The following is a 21,805-nucleotide window of genomic DNA, read 5'->3' on the forward strand; positions in this document are numbered from 1 at the left end:
AGTTAGCATGAACTGTCCTTCGTTCAGTTAATTTCCATAGAAAAAACTTGTTTATCAACTATTTATAAGTTGTTTTACTCTTTACTTCTTTCTAGTCTACAGAGAACAAAACTACAGTGCTGTTAATATTTCAGAAGGATTTCCCTGCCCTGTGCTTCAACAAACTGCCTGCGGCAGAGATCACATCTGTTTTTCTTCCTTCACCCCTACCATTCTGCAATAAAATCATGTCTATTCATATCAGGTATCAGGATACCATACTGCATTATTATTATTAAAAACTGCTTTAGTGGATTCTAACAAATACAATAAGAAGAATAGGAAATAATCAAAATATAGGAGCAAAACCTATTTCTTATCACTGATGATAAACCTGCACATTTGGAACATCTAAGATCTTAAGAAGAAAACTTAATAGATTTAGTAGAAATAATTCAGTATGGTGTCCAGATGTAAAATTTTATATCTATATATAGAAAGAGATAGTGGAAAGAAGAGGAGGAGGTTAGGATATATATATATATATATTTTTTTTTTTTTCCTTTTTTTTTCCTGAGACCAGAGTTTTGCTCTGTTGCCCAGGCTAGAGTGCAGTGGCATGATCTTGGTAGCTGCAACCTCAACCTCCTGGGTTCAAGCAATTCTCCTGCCTCAACTTCCCTAGTATCTAGGATTACAGGCACACGCCACCATGCCCAGCTAATTTTTTGTATTTTTAGGAGAGACTGTGTTGCGCCATGTTGGCCAGGCTGTTCTCGAACTCCTGACCTGAAGTGATCCGCCCGCCTCAGCCTCCCACAGTGCTGGGATTACAGGCATGAGCCACCATGCCTGGCCAGATATCTATACCAGATAAAAATTCTTAAAAAATGGCAAACAAAACAAAACCAATGAAATATAAAAAGGGAAGCGAATATAAACAGGGAATTTTCAAAGCAGCAAACCAAAATAGTCAACAGAAGGCAACATAATAAAATTACTGACAATCAGAAAAGGAAAAATAAAACCAATGAAATACATACCACATAAGAACAGTAAAAAAATTATTTTAAGGGATATTGAAAGCTATTTAATATTTAAAAATCAATCAATGCAATTTGTCACATTAATATAATAAAAGAGAAACATTATGCTATTCTATCAATTGATTTAGAAAATGGATTTGGAGAGAGGTTCATTATGGCTGACCAGACACCTGGCACTCACCTGTTCCACAAAGAAGTACCAAAACAGCAAGGGGATAATAACACATTGAATAGAGCATCTAAAAGAGAACACAGGCATTCAGCAGGAAAGTGACGGGGAACCGCTGAGGCATGGAAGGAGAGGGAAGCAGTTGGCCTGGCCAGGACTGGCTAGAAGATAGGAGAAACACCACAGATTGACCTGCCTAGGTGCAGGAGAAAGGTAAGAGAGATCTCCAGTGGTCCACATTCTCACCATGGACTCCTGCAAGCCTAGCCATGGCTCCTCAGCTCTCAAGGGCCCTGAGACTAGTAGAGGAAGCTGCCTGGCATCAAAGTGATGCATTATTCTAGAGGGAAAGTTTGCTGGATCCCATACAGCATCCGAGACCCAAGCAGCTGCAACATGGTGTCACTTTGAGAGTCCAACCCCCACCAGATAACATCCTGCCCTAGGGCCCTGAATCTCCACACCCCTGGAGCCCCACTGACATCTATTCCACGTCCACCCATAGATTTGCAATCTTGTGACATGAGCTGGATTCAATGCACAACCAGGTCCCTAGCACTCTAGCCCACATACAGTCCAGCATCACAGGAAATGGGTGGTGCAGCACATGAGGAAGACTGCCCCTGGGAAGAAGGGAGCTGAAGCACGTGCTCCCCAGCCTGGGAGCTGCCTTCCTGGGATCGCTGCCACTAACAGCAGCCCTGCCTCTGGTAGCAGCCAGGTGAATGTGCACTTGCATACATCTTCAGGAGCATGGACATGAGCCTGCTTGGGTACCATCCTAGAGCCTGAGGTCAGGCCTGCCACACTCACTGATGCCACCACCTGAGAATGCTACCTGGTAGCTGGGAGATTGATCTATCTGACACATCTAGCAAACATATCATCTAGGACTGGAGATCAACCCACCATACCTGCTGATGCTGGTGCCTGCACACACTATCAGAGGCCCTGAGGACAGGTCCTCCTGCCTACTACCACCACCACCACCACCACCACCACTGGTTTCTGAGTGTGCGGTCTAGGCTCCTGGGGGTAGACCTGCCATGCCCAGCACAACCTGTGCCTGAGAGAACCATCACAGGGCTTGAAGACAGACCCACCCTGCCCTGCCCCTGCCTTGGAAGGCCTGTGAGCATCAGCCAGGGGTCTAGGGATCAATTTGCCCTGCCTACTGCTGCTAGTGCCTGTATAAGCCTTCCAGGAGCCTGGGAAAGGGCCCACCCAGACTGTCAGCACCCACACACATCATCTAGGGTCTGAAGATCAACCAGCCCTGTTCAACACAAACTGCTTGCAAAATCACCACACAAGGGCCCAAGTATAGGCCTACTCTACTTGGTGATGGCCCCATTAGTGCTATGTGTATTGTCCAGAGGTCTGGGGATCTACCCACCTCTGTCCGGTCCCATAGATGCCCAAGCATACCTACAGAGGCCTGAGGATGGGACCACCCAACCTGCAGCCACTGCCACCATCCACCTGCCACCTAGAGGCCCGGAGACTGGCCCTCTCAGCTCACCGCCACCACTGCCGGTACCCATGAGTGCTGATGGTAGACCCAGAGACTAAACCTGCCTACCTGGCTCACCATTGCCACTGCTGACACTCAAGTAAGCCATCTGGAGGACCAAGGATTAGCTCACCTGGACCCACTACTATCAATGCCTAAACACCATCTGGGGGATCAAGAACCTACTTTCTCAGCCTGTTGCCAAGACTGAGGATTGAGGACCGGCTCAACTGGCTCCCAGTCCACAGTAAATCCTTACTAGAGTCTCCACTAATAACCATAGCCTAAGACACATGGGAATTCACAAATACCACTGACACTGATCATAGTCAATGAAATCATATGAAGACTGTACTACTGAGCCCACCCAAAATCAAAGCCCAAACACCCTACTCAACCATCTCTATGAATATAACTACAGGAAAAGGTCTTTGCCTATGCAAGCCAATCCATAAAATCGGAAGAAGTGATTATTACAATAGATGCACAGATATCAACATAAGGATACAAGAAACATGAAAAGTAAGGAAATATGACACCTCCAAAAGAACAGCAATTCCCCAGCAAGATTCCAACAAAAATAAATCTACAAAATGCCTTAAAAATTTCAAAGTAAAATTAAAGAAGCTAAATGAGGTACAAGCGAACACAGATAAATAATGCAAAGAAATCAGAAAAACAATTCATGATCTGAATGAGAAATTCAACAGAAATAGATATCATTAAAAATAACCAAACAGGGCCAGATGCTGTGACTCACAAAGGTAATCCTAGTGCTTTGGAAAAGGAAGACAGAAGAACTATCTGCAGCCAGAAGTTTGAGACCAACCTGGGCAACACAGTGAGACATGTCTCTACAGGAAATTTTTTTAAAAATTAGGTGTGGTGACAGGTGCCTATAGTCCTAGCTAGTCTGGAAGATAAGGTAGGAGGATCTCCTGAGTCCAGGACTTGAGGCTACAGTGAGCTATGACTTTACCAAGGTACTTTAGCCTGGATGACAGAGTGAGAGCCTGTCTCTTAAAAAGTAAAAAATATATATTTTATATATATATATATATATATATATATATATATAAATAAAAAATATGTAAAACATAATTTGAGACCAGTCTGGGCAACATGGTGAAACTCTGTCTCTACACAAAATAAATAAAATTAGCCAAGCATGGTGTCACATGCCTGTAGTCCCAGCTACTTGGGAGGCTGAGATGGGAGGATCCCTTGAACCCAAGAGTTCAAGGCTGCAGTGAGCTGGTATCATGGCACTGCACTCCAGCCAGGGTGACAAAGCCCTGTCTCAAGAAAAACCCCCAAAAACAAAAAACCAAACCTCGCACCCCCCACAAAATTCAATAAATAAAGCACAACTGAGAGCTTCAACAATAAATAGAAAAAAGTTTCTCAACTTGAAAACAGTTCTTTTGAAATAATCCAGTAAGAAAAAGAAGAAAAGAATAAAAGAATAATGGAAGTCTATGTGACATGTGAGAAACTGTAAAGTGCCCAAATAAAAAAAAAAAAAAAAAAAAGAGAGCGAGATAGGTAAAGACAGAGAAAACTTCTTTAATGAAATAATAGCTGAAAATTTCCCAAGCCTTGTAAGACATATAGACAACCAGATACAGGAAACTTAAAGACACAAAAAGATTCAACCCAAAAAGATCTTTTCCAAGGCACATTAAAGTCAAAGAGAATTCCAAAAACAGAAAGAAAAAAGCATCAAGTTACATATAAGGGAACCCCCAACAGACTAACAATGGCTTTCTCAGCAGAAAACATATAAGCTAGGTGAAAACGGGATGATATATTCAAAGTGCTGAGAAAACAAAAACAAAAACAACAATAAACTGTCACCAAAGAATACTATACTCAGCAAACCTATCCTTCAAAAAAGAAGGAGAAATAAAGTCTTTTTCAATTACAGCTTACAGGGCTGTAATGATCCTTAGAGGCAGTGCTACCAGAGTCAGCTAAATCTGATGTTTCTATGTCAATTTTCTGTCTGGATGATCTGTTCAATGCTGAGAGTACAGTGTTAAAATCTCAAGATATTATTGCATTGGGGGCTATTTCTCACTCTGGCTCTAATAATATTTCCTGTACACATATGGGTACTCCAGTACTGGATGCATATATATTCACAACTGTTACATTCTCTTGCTGAACTGACCCCTTTAGCATTATATAATGACCTTATTTGTCTCTTACAGTTATTCTCTTGAAATCTGTTTTGTGTCTCATATGCAGAGCTGCTTCTGCTCCTTTTTGGTTTCTAATGGCACAAATATCATTATCCATCTTTTTAGTTTTGGTCTGTGTGTGTCTATAGGTGCATTTATTGTACATTTAAAAATAACTAGAATAGATGACCAAATAGGAATAGCTCCGGTCTGCAGTTCCCAGTGAGAGCACGCCAGAAGACGAGTGATCTCTGCATTCCAACTGAGGTACCAGGTTCATCTCACTGGGACTGGTTAGACAGTGAGAACAGTACAAGGTGGGCAAGCCAAAGCAGGGTGGGGCACTACCTCAGCCAGGAGGTGCAAGGGGCCAGAGAGCTCTCTCTCCCAGCCAAGGGAAGCCATTAGGAACTTTTCCAGACACTCTGGCAATCCAGCTCTGATATTGTGCTTTTCCCATGGTCTACACAACTTGCAGACCAGGAGATTCCCTCTGGCACCTACAACACCAGTGCCCTGGGTCTCCAGCACAAAACTGGGCGGCTGCTTTAGTTGAGTGGCACCTGAACACCAGTGAGACAGAACCACTCATTCCCCTGAAAAAGGGGGCTGAAGCCAGGGAGCCAAGTGAGCTGGCAAGCTAAGATCCATTAACTTGAAATTCTCACAGCCAGCATAGCAGTCTGAGCTCAACCTGGGACGTTCAAGTTTGGTGGGGAGAGGGGTGCCTGCCACTGCTGAGGCTCCGATAGGCGGCTTCAACATTGCCTGTGTAAACAAAGCCCCTGGGAAGTTTACACAGCAGCTGGGAGGAGCCGAGCATGGCAGCTCAGTAAACCCTCTGCATGCAGACTGTCAAGTAGATTCCCTTCTTGCTGGGCAGGGTATCTCTGGGAAAAAAAAAAAAAAAAAAAAAAAAAAAAAAAAAGACAGGAGCCCGTCAGGGACTTACAAGTCCCAGCCTTCCTGGGACAGAGCACCTGGGAAAAGGGGCAGTTGTTGGTTCCACTTCAGCAGGCTTAAATGTCTCTCCTCGGCATCCCTGAAGGAAACAACGGATGCTCCAGCACACTGCTTGAGCTCCATTAAGAAACAGGCTGCCTCCTCAAGTGGCTCCCTGACACACCATGTATTCTAACTGGGAGACACCTCATACAGGAGAGCTGTGGCTATATCTGGCAGGTACCCTTTTGGGACAAAGCTACCAGAGGAAGAACAGGCAGCAATCTTTGCTGTTCTGCAGCCCCTGCAGGTGATTCCCAGGCAAGACGGGTCTGGAGTGGACCTCCAGCAAACTCCAGCAAGACCTGTAGCAGAGAGGCTTGACTGTTAGAAGGAAAACTAACAAACAGAAAGAAATACCTTCAACATCAACAGAAAGGATGTCCACTTGGAAACCCCATCTGAAAGCCACTCACTTCAAAGACCAAAGGTAGATACATCCATGAAGATGGGAAGGAACCAGCACAAAAAGGCTAAAATTGCCAAAGGCCAGAACACCTCTTCTCCTCCAAGGGATCACAGCCCCTCATCAGCAAGGGAATGAAATTGGATGACCGTGACAAATTGACAGATGCAGGCTTCAGAAGATGGGTAATAACAAACTTCTCTGAGCTAAAGGAGCATGTTCTAACCCAATGTAAGGAAATTAAGAACCTTGAAAAAAGGTTAGACAAAATTCTAATGAGAATAACCAGCATGGAGAAGAACATAAACAACATGATGGAGCTGAAAAACACAGCCTGAGAACTTCGTGAAGCATATACAAGTTTCAATAGCTGAATTGATCAAGCGGAAGAAAGGATATCATAGATTGAAGATCAACTCAATGAAATAAAGCAAGAAGGTAAGATTAGAGAAAAAAGAGTAAAAAGAAATAAACAAAGCATCCAAGAAATATGGTATTATGTGAAAAGACCAAATCTACGTTTGATCAGTGTACCTGAAAGCGATGGAGAGAACGAAACCAAGTTGGAAAACACTCTTCAGGATATTATTCAGGAGAACTTCCCCAACCTGGCAAGGCAGGCCAATATTCAAATACAGGAAATACAGACACCACCACAAAGGTATTCCTTGAGAAGAACAACAACAAGGCACATAACTGTGAGATTCACCAGGGTTGAAATGATGGAAAAAATGCTAAGGGCAGTCAGAGAGAAAGGTCAGGTTACCCACAAAGGAAGGCCCATCAGACTCACAGCAGATCTTTCAGCAGAAATCCTATAAGCCAGCAGAGAGTGGAGGCCAATATTCAACAATCTTAAAGAAAAGAATTTTCAACCCAGAATTTCATATCCAGCCAAATGAAGCTTCATAAGCAAAGGAGAAATAAAATCCTTTATGAACAAGCAACTGCTGAGAGATTTCAAAACCACCAGGCCTGCCTTACAAGAGCTCCTGAAGGAGGCACTAAACATGTACCAGTACCCACCGCTGCAAAAACATACCAAACTGTAAAGACCATTGATACTACAAAGAAACTGCATCAACTTACAGGCAAAACAACCAGCTAGCATCAAAATAGCAGGATCAAATTCACACATAACAATATTAACCTTAGAGGTAAATGGGCTAAATGTCCCAATCAAAAGACACAGGCTGGCAAACTGGATAAAAAGTCAAGAATGATTGGTGTGCTGTATTCAGGAAACCCATCTCACATGCAAAGACACACATAGGCTCAAAATAAAGGGATGGAGGAAGATTTACCAAGCAAATGGAGAGCAAAAANAAAAAGCAGGGGTTGCAATCCTAGTCTCTGACAAAACAGATTTTAAACCAACAAAAATCAAAAGAGACAAAGAAGGGCATTACAAAATGAATGGTAAAGGGATTAATGCAACAGGAAGAGCTAACTGTCCTAAATATATATGCACCCAATACAGGAGCACCCAGATATATAAAGCAAATTCTTAATGATCTACAAAGAGACTTAGACTCCCACACAATAGTGGGAGGCTTTAACACCCCACTGTTAATATTAAACAGATCAACGAGACAGAAAATTAACAAGGATATCCAGGACTTGAACTCAGATCTAGACCAAGCAGATCTAAGAGACATCTACAGAACTCTCCACCCCAAACTGACAGAATATACATTCTTCTCAGCATCACATTGCACTTATTCTAAAACGGACCACAAAATTGGAAGTAAAACACTCCTCAGCAAATGCAAAAGAATGGAAATCATAACAAACAGTCTCTCAGACCACAGTGCAATCAAATTAGAACTCAGGATTAAGAAATTCACTCAAAACTGCACAACTACATGGAAACTAAACAACCTGCTCCTGAATGAATACTGGATAAATAATGAAATGAAGGCAGAAATAAAGATGTTCTTCAAAACCAATGAGAATGAAGACACAATGTACCAGAATCTCTGAAACACATTTAAAGCAGTGTCTAGAGGGAAATTTATAGCACTAAATGCCCACAAAAGCAGCGAGGAAAGATATAAAATCGAGGCCCTAATGTCACAATAAAAAGAACTGGAAGAGCAAGATCAAACAAATTCAAAAGCTAGCAGAAGGCAAGAAATAACTAAGATCAAAGCAGAACTGAAGGAGATAGAGACCAAACCCCCCCCCCCAAAATCAATAAATATAGGAGCTGTTTTTTTTTTTAAAGATCAACAAAATAAACGGCTAGCCAGACTAATAAAGAAAAGAGAGAGAAGATTCAAATAGGTGCAATAAGAAAATGATAAAGGGGATATCGCCATCAATCCCACAGAAATACAAATTACTATCAGAGATTACTAAAAATACCTCTATGTACATAAACCAGTAAATCTAGAAGTAATGGATAAATTCCTGGACACTTACACCCTCCCAAGACTAAGCCAGGAAGAAGCTGAATTCCTGAATAGAACAATGACAAAGTATGAAGTTGAGGCAGCAATTAACAGCCTACCAACCAAAAAAAATCCGGGGCCAGACAGGTTCACAGCCGAATTCTGCCAGAGGTATAAGAGGAGCTGTTAACATTTCTTTTGAAACTATTTCCCAACAATACAAAAAGAGGGAATCCTCCCTAGCTCATTTTATGAGACCAACATCATCCTGATACCAAAACCTGGCAGAGACTCAACTAAAAAAGAAAACTTCAGGCCAATATCCATGATGAACATCAATGCAAAAATCTTCAATAAAATACTGGAAATCCAAATCCAACAGCACATCAAAAAGATTATCCAACACGATCAAGTTGGCTTCACCCCAGACACGCAAAGCTGGTTCAACATATGCAAATCTACAAATGTAATCCATCATATAAACAGAACCAAAGACAAAAACCATATGATCTCTCAATAGATGCAGAGGAGGCCTTCAAAAAATTCAACAGCCCTTTATGCTAAAAGCTCTTAATAAACTAGGTATTGATGGACCATATCTCAAAATAATAACAGCTATTTATGACAAACCCACAGCCAACATCATACTGAATGGGCAAAAACTGGATGCATTCCCTTTGAAAACTGGCACAAGAAAAGGATGCCCTCTCTCACCACTCCTATTCAACTGGAAGTTCTGGCTAGGACCATCAGACAAGAGAAGGAAATAAAGGGTATTCGAATAGGAAAAGAGAAAGTCAAATTGTCGCTGTTAGCAGATGACATGATTGTATATTTAGAAAACCCCATTGTCTCAGCCCAAAATTTCCTTAAGCTGATAAGCAACTTCAGCAAAGTCTCAGGATATAAAATCAATGTGCAAAAATCGCAAGCATTCCTCTACACCAATAATAGACAAACAGAGAGCCAAATCATGAGCGAACTCCCATTCACAATTGCTACAAAGAGAATAAAATACCTAGGAATACAACTAACAAGGGATGTGAAGGACCTCTTCAAGGAGAACTACAAACCACTGCTCCAGGAAATAAGAGAAGACACAAATAAATGGAAAAATATTCCATGCTCATAGTTAGGAAGAATCAATATCATGAAAATGGCCGTATTGCCTAAAGTAATTTATATATTCAATGCTATCCCCATCAAGCTTCCAATGACTTTCTTCACAGAATTGGAAAACACCACTTTAAACTTCATATGGAACCAAAAAAGAGCCCACATAGCCAAGGTAATCCTAAGCCAAAAAAAAAAGCTGGAGGCATCATGCTTCCTGACTTCAAACTATATTACAAGGCTACTGTAATCAAAACAGCATAGTACTGGTACCAAAACAGAGAACAATGGAACAGAACAGAGGCCTCCAAAAGAAGGCCACACAACTACAACCATCTGATCTTTGACAAACCTGACAAAAACAAGCAATGGGGAAATGATTCCCTATTTAATAAATGGTGTTCGGAAAACTGGCTAGCCATATGCAGAAAGCTGAAACTGGACCCCTTCCTTACACCTTATACAAAAATTAACTCCAGATGGATTAAAGATTTAAACATGAGGCCTAACACCATAAAAACTTCAGAAGAAAGCCTAGGCAATACCATTCAGGACACAGGCAGAGGCAAGCATTTCATGACTAAAACGCCAAAAGCAACAGCAACAAAAGCCAAAACAGACAAACAGGATCTAATTAAACTTAACAGCTTATGTACAGCAAAAGAAACTATCAATAGAGTGAAGCGGCAACCAACGAAATGGGAAATAATTTTTGCAATCTACCCATCTGACAAAGGGCTAATATCCAGAATTTGTGGAGAACATAAACAAATTTACAAGAAGAAAACAAACAATCCCATAAAAAATGGGCAAAGGATATAACAGACACTTCTTAAAAGAAGACATTTATGCAGCCAACAAACACAGGAAAAAAAGCTCATCATCACAGGTCACTAGAGAAATGCAAATCAAAACCACAATGAGATACCACCTCATGCCAGTTAGAATAACAATCATTAAAAAATCAGGAGACAGATGCTGGAGAGGATGTGGAAAAACAGGAATGATTTTACACTGTTGGTGGGAGTGTAAATTAATTCAACCATTGTGGAAGACAGTGTGGTGATTCCTCAAAGATTGGCCTAGAAACAGAAATTCCATTTGACCCAGCAATCCCATTACTGGGTATATACCCAAAAGATTATAAGTCATTCTATTACAGAGACACAAGCACACGTAAGTTTATTGTGGCACTGTTCACAATAGCAAAGATCTGGAACCAATCCAAATGCCCATCAGTGATAGACTGGATAAAGAAAATGTGGCACATATATACGATAGAATACTATGCAGCCATAAAAAAGGATGAGTTCATGTCCTTTGCAGGGACATGGATGAAACTGGAAACCATCATTCTCAGCAAAATGACACAAGAACAGAAACCAAATGCTGCAGGTTCTCACTTATAAGTGGTGGTGTTGAAAAATGATAATACATGGACACAGGGAGGGGACTATCATACTCCGGGGCCTGGGGGGTGAGGGGTTAGGGGAGGAATAGCAGGGGTGGGGGGATTGGGGAGGGATAGCATTAAGATGACAGGGCAATGGATGCAGCAAGCCACCACCATGGCAGGTATATACTTATGTAAGAAACCTGCACGATCTGCACATGTACCCCAGAACTTAAAGTATAATAAATAAATTTTTTAAAAAAAGGAAAATACAGAATAAGTTGTAGTTTAACTATATTTAAAAAAATAACTAAAATAGTAGAATTGGACTGTCTGTAATACAAAGAAGGATAAATGCTTTAGGTGTCCCATTTGCCCTCATGGGATTATTACGCACTGTATACTTGTATCAAAATATCTCACGTACCCAATAAATATATACACCTACTATGTACCCACAATAGTTAATAATAAAACATTAAGAAAAAGGAGAAACTGACAGAGAGGAAAGACAAAGAAGACCCAAGATACACAAAGTGGAAATTCCTGAAGACTGAAGAAAGAGAACAGAATACTGGAAGTAGGGTACGGTGGCACATACTTATAATCCCAGCACTTTGGGAGGCTGAGGCAGGAGGATCACTAGAGGCCAGGAGTTTAAGACCAGCCTGGGAAACATAGCAAGACCCCATTGCTCTTAGAAAAAATAAAAGAAGAGAGAAAGAGAGGAAAGAAAGAATAAAGAAAGAGAGAAGGAAGGAAAGGAGGGAGGGATGAACAAATGAAAGAAGGAGAGAAAGAGAGAGAGAAAGAAGGAGAGAAAGAGAGAGAGAAAGAAAGAGAAAGAGAGAAAGAGAAAAACAGAGAGAGAGAAAGAGAAAAAGAGAGAGAGAGAAAGAGAGAACAAGGGAGGGAGGGAAAAAAAGAGGGCGAAGGGAGGGAAGAAAACTGTAATTCAAGAGTACTTTCCTAAAATTGAGAGGAAAAAAAAAGACTCCTAAAACTGAGAGGAACAAAAAAGATGGGAAGCTACAGACTATGATGAGGAAAACTACAATATTAATGAGAAAATTAAAGAACAATAGATATTTCAAACTTGTGGACAGAAAGCTTCAATATCATTAAGATGTCAGTTTTTTTGCAACTTGATCTTTGGGTTTAACATAATCCCAACCAACTCAGCAAGCTCTTTTGTGGATACAGATATAATAGCTCTAAAGTTTATACGGATATCCAAAAGACTGAGAACAGCCAATACATAACTGAAGGAGAACAAAGTGGGAGGACTGACACTATCTGACTTCAAGAAATACTATAAAGCTACAGTAATAAGGATATTGTGCTACTGGAAAAAGAACAGACAAAAAGTGCAATGAATAGAGCGTTAAGAAATGGCTCCATACAAATATAGTCAACTGATCTTTGGCAAAGCAGCAAAGATAATTCACCAAAAAAGGAATAGTTTTTACAATAAGTGGTGCTAAAATAGTATACATCTACTTATGAAAAAAATGTTATCTAGGCACAGACCTTATAACTCTTCAAAAAAAAATTACTCCAAATAAATCGTACAACTAAATATAAAATGCAAAACTAGGCTGAGTGCGGTGGCTCACGCCTGTAATCCCTCACTTTGGGAGGCAGAGGTGGATGGTTCACTTGAGCTCAGGAGTTTGAGACCAGCCTAGGCAACATGGTGAAATCCCATCTCTACAAAAAAATACAAAAATTAGCCAGGTACGATGATGCACACCTGTGGTCCCAGCCACTTGTGGGGCTGAAGTGGGAGGACAGTATGAGCCCAGGAGGTTGAGGCCACAGCAAGCCATGTTTGTGCCACTGTACTCCAGCTTGGGGACAAAGTGAGACTCTGTCTCCAAAAAAAAAAAAGCAAAAGTATATAAAAAATAACTCCTAGAATATAACATCGGAAAAATTTAGGTGACCCTGAGTTTGAAAGTGACTTTTTAGATAAAATACCAAAGGCATGATCCATTAAAAAAAAAGAATTAATAATCAGGGCTTCGTTAAAATTAAAAAACTTCTGCTTTGTAAAAGCCAACAGTCCCAGCCTAGGCAAACCCTGTCTTCACTAAAAATACAAAAATTAGCAAGGCATGGTGGTGCATACCTGTAGTACCAGCACTCAGGAAGTTGAGGTGAAAGGATCACCTGAGCCCAGGGAGGTTTAGGCTACAGTGAGCCATGATTTTGCCACTGCACTCTAGCCTGGGCAACATCTCAAAAAAAAAAAAAAAAAAAAAAGAAGATCTGGGGGTCTGGGGGTGACAAAGGGGATCTGGGCAACATATAAAAAAAAAAAAAAAAAGACAATGTTAAGAGAACACGAAGACAAGCCACAGCAGAAAATACAGGTTGACTGTCTCTAATCCAAAATGCTCCAAAATATGAACCTTTTTGAACGCTGTCATGATGCTCAAAGGAACGTTCATTGGAGTATTTTAGATTTTGGATTTTTTGATTAGAGATGCTCAACTCGTATAATGCAAATAGTTTAAAATCTGAAAAAAAAAAACAAAAAACAAAAAACAAAAAAACCCAATCCAAAACACTTCTGATACCAAGCATTTCAGATAAGGGATACTCAATCTGTATTTGCAAAAGGCAAATTTGATAAAGGACTGTTAACCAAAATATACAAAGAATTCTTAAACTCGACAATAAGAAAATAAAGTACCCAATTTAAAAATGGGGGAAAGATCTCAACAGACAACTCACTAAGGTGTACAGGTGGCAAAGCAGCATATAGTAAGAAGCACTGAAAAGAGGTTCACCATCACATGTCATTAGGAGACTGCAAATAAAAACAACAAGATACCACTGCACACCAATTAAAATAACCAAAATCCAAAACTCGGACAACACCAAACGCTGGAGAGGAGAGTAACAGGAACTCTCATTCATCCACTGCAAAATGGTACAGACACGTTGGGAGATCGGTGGTTTCTTATAAAACTAAACATACTCTGCATACAATCCAGCAACTGTATTCCTCTGTATTCACCCAAATGAACTGAAAACTTATGTCCATGCTAAAACCTGCTCATGGATGTTTATATCATCTTTATTCATATATGCTATCACCTGGAAGCAATCATGATGTCTTTCAGTACATCTTGAAACTGGATAAACTGTGGCACATCCATACAATGTAACATTCTGCACTAAAAAGTAATGAGCCATTGAGACACAAAATGATTACAGAGGAACCTTAAGTGTATATCACTAAGTGAAACCATCCAATCTGAAAAGAGTGCATACTGTATGAGTCCAGCTAGATGACATTCTGGAAAAGGCAACACTATGGAGATAGTAAAATAATCAGTGGTTGCCAGGGTTTGGAAGAAAGGAAGGGATAAATAAGCAGAGCACAGGGGATTCTTGGGGCAGCAAATTATTCTGTAATAATGGTGGTTACATGGCATTATACATTTGTCAAAACCCAAGGAAATTAAAGCACCAAGAGTGAATTTTAATATAAAGTATGCGCTTTGGTTATAATGGTGTGTCAATATTGGTTCATTGATTAAAACAAACGTACCTCTCTGGTGGTGGGGGAGGCTGTGTGTGCATGGGGGAAGGGCATATACAGGAACTCTGTACTTTTCACTCAACTTTGCTATGTGTATGAGTCCTTTTCCATGCTGCTGATAAAGACATACCTGGGACTGGGCAATACATAAAAGAATGAGGTATAATTGAACTCTCAGTTCCACATGGCAGGGGAGGCCTCACTATCATGGCATAAGGCAAGGAGAGGCAAGTCACATCTTACATGAATGGTGGCAGGCAAAAAAAATAAGAGCTTGTGCAGAGAAACTGCTGTTTTTTAAAAACCATCAGATCTCATGAGACCCATTCACTATCATGAGAATAGCATAGGAAAGACCAGCCCTCAAGATTCAGGCATCTCTCACAACATGTGGAATTACTGGAGCTACAAGATGAGATTTGGGTGGGGATACAGAGCCAATTTGTATCACTATGAATCCAAAATTGCTCTAAAAAAGGTCTATCTTTTTTAAAAAGACACATTATGTATTGTACTAGAAAAACAAACTCAATGCCAAAATATATTTTAAGAAAATGATTGGACTTGAAGTAAAAAGAAAGATATACTTTGAGCATCCTAGCAAAAAGACCAAATCACTTGTAAGGTAAAGAAATTAAAACTGCCATCAGACTTTCTGTAGCAATGCTTTATACCAGAATATAATTAAATTATGTTAAAGACAAGGAAGAAGAAGCAAGCCAAGGATTTTATATGTAGCCAAAATGACCTTCACAAATAAAGTCAAAAGACAAAATTTATGATAATGGAAAACCTCTGAGTTCATACAAGCCTTTCCTAAGGACTCTATCACAAAAAAAGTTTCAGGCAATCAGAATGAGTAGACACTGACATAGAAAAACTACTAGTTTCTCCTTACCACTTCTAATAGTTGTGTTTTCCAAAAGTTCTGTCTGAAGTTGTAGTTCAGCTTCTCCAAGTATCTTTAGAACAGAATCTGTCGGACTTCTCCCCCAGGCTCTTCTTGGAGATCCACTAGGATCTAATTTAATAACTTCTCCCACTGTGTTTCCTATAAGAAAAAGATACAAAGAAACAATTTTCAGTAACAGTATAATACTGCATGGTAAGGCAGACTTTGGGTCTTTTATCCAATTGAGTGCTTCATGAGAAAAAAAGGTTATACTGCAAAGACTTTCGGGGAAAGAATGATGAATAATGGCAAGAACAGAAGCAAATGAAACTAGTAATAAAAATATATCTATAATTGCCTTTTAGAGTATGAATTAAATTCTAGTTTGGGGGAATATAAAAATAGGAAAAAACCATAACTTAATAAAGGTTGAGTATCCTTTATCTGAAATGCTTGGGACCAGAAGTGTTTTGAATCTCAAATTTTTTTGGACTTTAAAATATGTGCATATACATAATGAGATATCTTGTTGATGGGACTGAAGTCTAAACATGAAATTCATTTATGTTTGTTTTTTAAGAGATACAGTCTATGTTGCCCAGGCTAGTCTTGGACTCCTGCGCTCAAGTGATCATCCCACCTTGGTTTCCCAAAGTGCTGGGATTATAGGTGTGAACCACCACACCTGGCCTCATTTGTTTTACATCCATCTTATACACATAGACTGGAGGGAATTTTACATAGTATTTTAAATAATTCTGTGAATAAAACAAAGTTTGTATACACAGAACCATCAGGAAGCAGCAGTGTCACTGTCCTGGCCATCCATGTGGGCCCTCAGAGGTTGTTTGGCATCACCATCATTCCTGACTCTGAGTTTATATGCTAATAAGCAATCATTTTCTTACACTTGTTCACACAAAAATATCTCATAGTTAAAAAAAAAGACATACCATTACAGTGAAACAAACGTGTTGAAGACAACTAAGCAGCACAGTATTATCACCAGAATACCTGGGAATTGCTAAACAACAGCAGGCTTTTAGTCTCCACCCACAAACCTGGACTTTGATGAAAAAGTTACTCTACACTGTCTTTCATTTTATTGGCAAAAAGAAGTACTGGAAGCAGTTGAGGGATCAGACGGGATGAGAGGGTATTCTATCAGACAGCTTTTTAAAATGACTGGGATGGTCTTTTTGCCCTTGGGGATGCTGAATAAAGCACGTGTTGTGCACCTGCACTTTGATTTTGACACATCACATGGGGTCAGATGTGGATTTTCCATTTACGGTGTCACACTAGTACTCAAAAGTTTCAGATGTTAGAACATTTTGGATTAGGAATGCTCAACCTGTATTATGTTTCTATAAAATCTTTATTTGAAAAAATAGAAAAAAACTAAGATAAGTCAATAACAATTGGGGGGAATATAAGAATAGAAGAGCCAAGCTATGCACAGCTAACTAAATTGTGTCCAAGAATATTTATAGAAACACAAAAATACATAGCACAAATATTAAAATTCACAATGTTCAGCACCCAAACAAAAATTATCAAGCAGGCACAGACCAGAATATTAACCATAGAAAAAGGAGGAAAAAAAATCAGTGAATCCAATCCAACCGCATGACAGAGATGATGTAACTAGACAAGGACATTTATAACCGTCATTATAACTGAATTCCTTATGTTCAACAAGCTAGAGAGAACAGTAACCATGACAGAGGTAAAGGAAACATTAATGAGATCCATATTTAACTCGTCTAAATGAAGTTCACATAAATGAACCTGCCCATTTAACTTGTCCATTCATACTGAAGACAGAAAAAACTAGACTAATGGCCACAAGTTTTTCAAGTTTGATGAAAACTATTAACTCATAAATCCAAGATGCTCAACAAAACCGAAGCAAAGGAAACATGATGAAAGTGACATTGAGACACATCATAATCAAATTCACTGAAACCAAGGCTATAGGGAAAAATCTGAAAAGTAGCTAGAGAAAAAAGACACAGAGGAATAAAACTAAAAATAAGGGTAAAAGAAGACTTCTCATTGCGAATAATGTGCATAAGATGACAGTGAAGCAGCATCATTAAAGTACTAAAAGAAAAAATTTGCAATTCAGAATTCTATGTCTCAGAAAAAATATCGTTGCAAAAGGAAGGCAAAATAAAAACTTTTACAAACATTTGTGTGTCTTCAAAATAAAAATGTTTACAGACATACAAATGTTGAATGAATCACCAGCAGGACTATACTACACAAAATCTAAAAAGAAGTCCTTCAGGCAGAAGAAAAATGATACAAAATAGAAACCTTCTACACAAAAGAAATGAAAACTACACGAGTAGACACAAAAGATTTTTTTTTCTCTTATTAGTGAAATCTTTTTAAAGAATAAATGACTATGCTGTATTATGGGATTTATAGCATTAAAAACAAAACAAAACAAAACAGTGTTACCAAAGGCTGGGAGGGGACAAATGTAAATACAGGTGACCCTCAAACAAAGGTTTGAAATGCCTGGGTCCGCTTATCCACAAATATTCTTCCACCTATGCCACCCTTCAGACACCAACTTTTCGTCCACTTCAGCCTACTCAATGTGAAGATGATATGGATAAAGACTTTTATGATGATCCACTTCTGCTTAATAGTAAATATATTTTCTCTTATAATTTTTTTAGTAACATTTTCTTTTCTCTTGCTTCCTTTATTGTAAGAACATAGTATTTAGTACATATAACATGTAAAATATGTGTTAAATGACTTCATGTTATTGATAAGGCTTCTGGTCAACAGTAGGCTATTACTAGTTAAATTTTGAGGGAGTTAAGAATTACACATGAATTTTTGACTACCCCCTAATCCCCACACTATTCAAGGGTAAACTGTATATTATTGTAATATTCTTGTACCATGTATGAAGTATAATAACCCAATTGAAGATACACTGTGATAAGTTAAAGATAATATACTAAAAACTCTTAAGCCAACACTGAAATAACAGAACAATGAGCTATTGCTAATAATTCAACAACGGAGGTAAAATGGAATAATAAAAAACAACTAACCCCAAAGAATGTAAAACAGGAGAAAAAAGGAAGGAAAGTATAGATGAGACAAACAAAAAACAAATAGAAAAATGGTACACAGACAGTCCCTGACTTATGATGGTTCAACCTAAGATTTTTCAACTATATAATGAGTTTATTAGACTGTAATCCCATTGTAAATTGAGGATCATCTGAATTTAAATCCAATCACATTAATAATCACATTAAATGTAAATGGTCTAAACATACCAGTTAAAGGTTATAAGAGTGGATTAAAAAGCAAACGTAACAACATGCTGCCCACAAGAAACCCACATTAAATATAAAGACACAAATAGATTAAGAGGACAAAAAAGGATAAAGATATACCAGGCTAACACTGAGCAAGACAAAATAGGAGTGACTGTATCAATATCGAAGAAAGAAAACTTTTAATAAAGCAAAAAATTATTTTAAAAAGAAACAAGCTAATAATTGCAACACAGATGATTCTCAAACATTATTACGTTTTCAGCGAGAGGTGAGAGATTAGGGGAAAAAATCGTTAGCCTTGGGTGAAAGAAGCCAGACACAAAAGAGTACAAGCTGTTAGAGTCTATATGCTATTCTAGAACAGGAACAGCTATTCTAAGGTAGAAAAAAAAATTCAGAAAAAGTTGCCCCTGGAAGGCTAAGAACAGAGAATGACTAGGCAGGGGCAAACTTTCTGGGGTGATGGTAATGTTGTATAACTTGACAGGGGTTCTTATTTTGTAGGTCCCAGAATTTGTTAAAAACCAGCTAATATACATTTACAATTTGTGCATTTCATAGTATGTAAATTTAACATAAAGGAAAACATTTCTAACAAACACTGAACTCTAATTAATTATATGCTGTGAAATACCTAGGGCAAAGTATACCAATATCTGCAATTTGCTCTGAATTGCATGAAACGATGACATACCAATTGATAGCTAGAAGGATGGACAGGTATGTGACATAGCAAACATGCTAAAATGTTAATGAAAAATTTTAAATTTAATTTAAATAGAGAATATTTAGTGTCCACTGTGAAATTATTTCAATTTTATCATAGATTTTACATTTTTCATAATGAAATTCTGGGAAAAGGACAAGGAAATTGTTTATGCAGTGGTATGAAAAGATCTATAAAATATGCTTATAATAAGCAAAAATAAGATCAGAGAAGTATAAACAACAGAAATAAAATAATATACTAAAATAACTACATGTGACAAATAATGTAAAACAAAGGGGAAATGTGCTCTTCTTTATACATATCTACACACACATGGACACACAGGTACACATATATATGATGAGCTCTGGAAAGATAAATAATAAGCTAGTATCAGTGGTCATCTAACAATAGGGAAGGAAATGGAGTGGATAAGGTGGGACAGAACTGTACATTCTTTATACTTTGTGATTTTTATCATGTAAGTACATTGTGTATTTAATAAATACTACTTTTAAACTCTGGAGAAATACTTGCATAATAGTATGCTCAGTCTCATCCTAATTCTATATGAAGGTACTTTTTGTTTTTTGTTTTTATTGTCTAAGAAGGTTCTTTTAATAAGGTATTTAATAGGTCCTCATATTTGTCTGAGTTAGGCCTATATAATAATTCAAGATTCCAGGAAACTAGTTTCATTTCTAAAGAATAAACAGGTTACCTGATTCTTGTTTGTGATTTGTACATGACTGATCTTTCTACTGTAATAAGAAAATAAGGCAGCAATTTTCTCAATGTCTATAAAACTTTTATTTTTTTTAAAATTATACTTTAAGTTCTGGAATACATGTGCAGAACATGCAGGTTTGTTACGTAGGTATACATGTGCCATGGTGGTTTGCTGTACCCAGCAACCCGTCATCTACACTAGTTATTTCTCCTAATGCTATCCCTCTCCTTGCTGCCCACACCCCAACAGGCCCCGGTGTGTGATGTTCCCCTCCCTGTGTCCATACATCCTACTTATGAGTGAGAACATGCGGTGTTTGGTTTTCTCTTCCTGTGTTAGTTTGCTGAGAATGATGGTTTCCAGCTTCACCCATGTCCCTGTAAAGGACATGAACTCATCCTTTATTGCTACATAGTCCATGGTGTGTATGTGTCACATTTTCTTTATCCAGTCTATCCTTGACGGGCATTTGGGTTGGTTCCAGTATTTGCTATTGTGAATGGTGCTGCAATAAACATATGTGTGCATGTGTCTTTACAGTAGAATGATTTATAATCCTTTGGGTATATACCCAGTAATGGGACTGCTGGGTCAAATGGTAATTCTGGTTCTAGATCCTTAAGGAATCACCACACTGTCTTCGACAACGGTTGAACTAATTTACACTCCCACCAACAGTGTAAAAACATTCCTATTTCTCCACATCATCCCCAGCATCTGTTGTTTCCTGACTTTTTAAATCATTGCCATTCTAACTGGCATGAAGTGGTATCTCACTGTGGTTTTTATTTGCGTTTTTCTAATGACCAGTGATGATGAACCTTTTTTCATGTGTTTCTTGACCGCATAAATGTCTTCTTTTGAGAAGTGTCTGTTTATATCCTTTGCCCACTTTTTGATGGGGTTGTTTTTTTCTTTTTTGAGATGGAGTTTCACTCTTGTTGCCCAGGCTGGAGTGCAATGGTGTGATCTCAGCTGACTGCAACCTCTGTCTCCCAGGTTCGAGTGATTCTCTTGTCTCAGCCTCTCGAGTAGCTGGGACTACAGGCATCTACCACTTTTGTATTTTTAGTAGAGACAGGGGTTCACCATGTTGGTCAGGCTGGTCTCAAACTCCTGACCTCAGACAGATAATCCACCAGCCTTGGCCTCCCACAGTGCTTGGATTACAGGTGTGAGCCACCATGCCTGGCTGGTTTTCTTTTTTCTTGCAAATTTAAGTTCCTTATACATGCTGGATATTGGCAGTCTGTCAGATGGACAGATTACAAAACTTTTCTCCCATTCTGTAGGTTGCCTGTTCACTCTGACCATAGTTTCTTTTGCTGTGCAGAACCTGTTAAGTTTAATTAGACCCCATTTGTCTATTTTGGCTTTTGTTGCCATTGCTTTTGTTGTTTTAGTCATGAA

General features: G+C 38.8%; 1 protein-coding gene across 1 annotated transcript in view; it reads right to left on the minus strand.

The window, feature by feature from the left end:
* LOC108316687 (serine/threonine-protein kinase Nek1) overlaps positions 1–21,805 on the minus strand; it is a 174,516-nt gene that overhangs the window by 22,818 nt on the left and 129,893 nt on the right. Inside the window, exon 26 of the mRNA XM_017546660.2 lies at positions 15,649–15,801. Within this exon, the coding sequence (XP_017402149.2) occupies positions 15,649–15,801 (153 nt within the window). The remainder of the gene's footprint in view (positions 1–15,648; positions 15,802–21,805) is intronic.

Source organism: Cebus imitator, unplaced genomic scaffold, assembly GCF_001604975.1.
Source record: "Cebus imitator isolate Cc_AM_T3 unplaced genomic scaffold, Cebus_imitator-1.0 Scaffold190, whole genome shotgun sequence".
NCBI classification, from domain to species: domain Eukaryota; kingdom Metazoa; phylum Chordata; class Mammalia; order Primates; family Cebidae; genus Cebus; species Cebus imitator.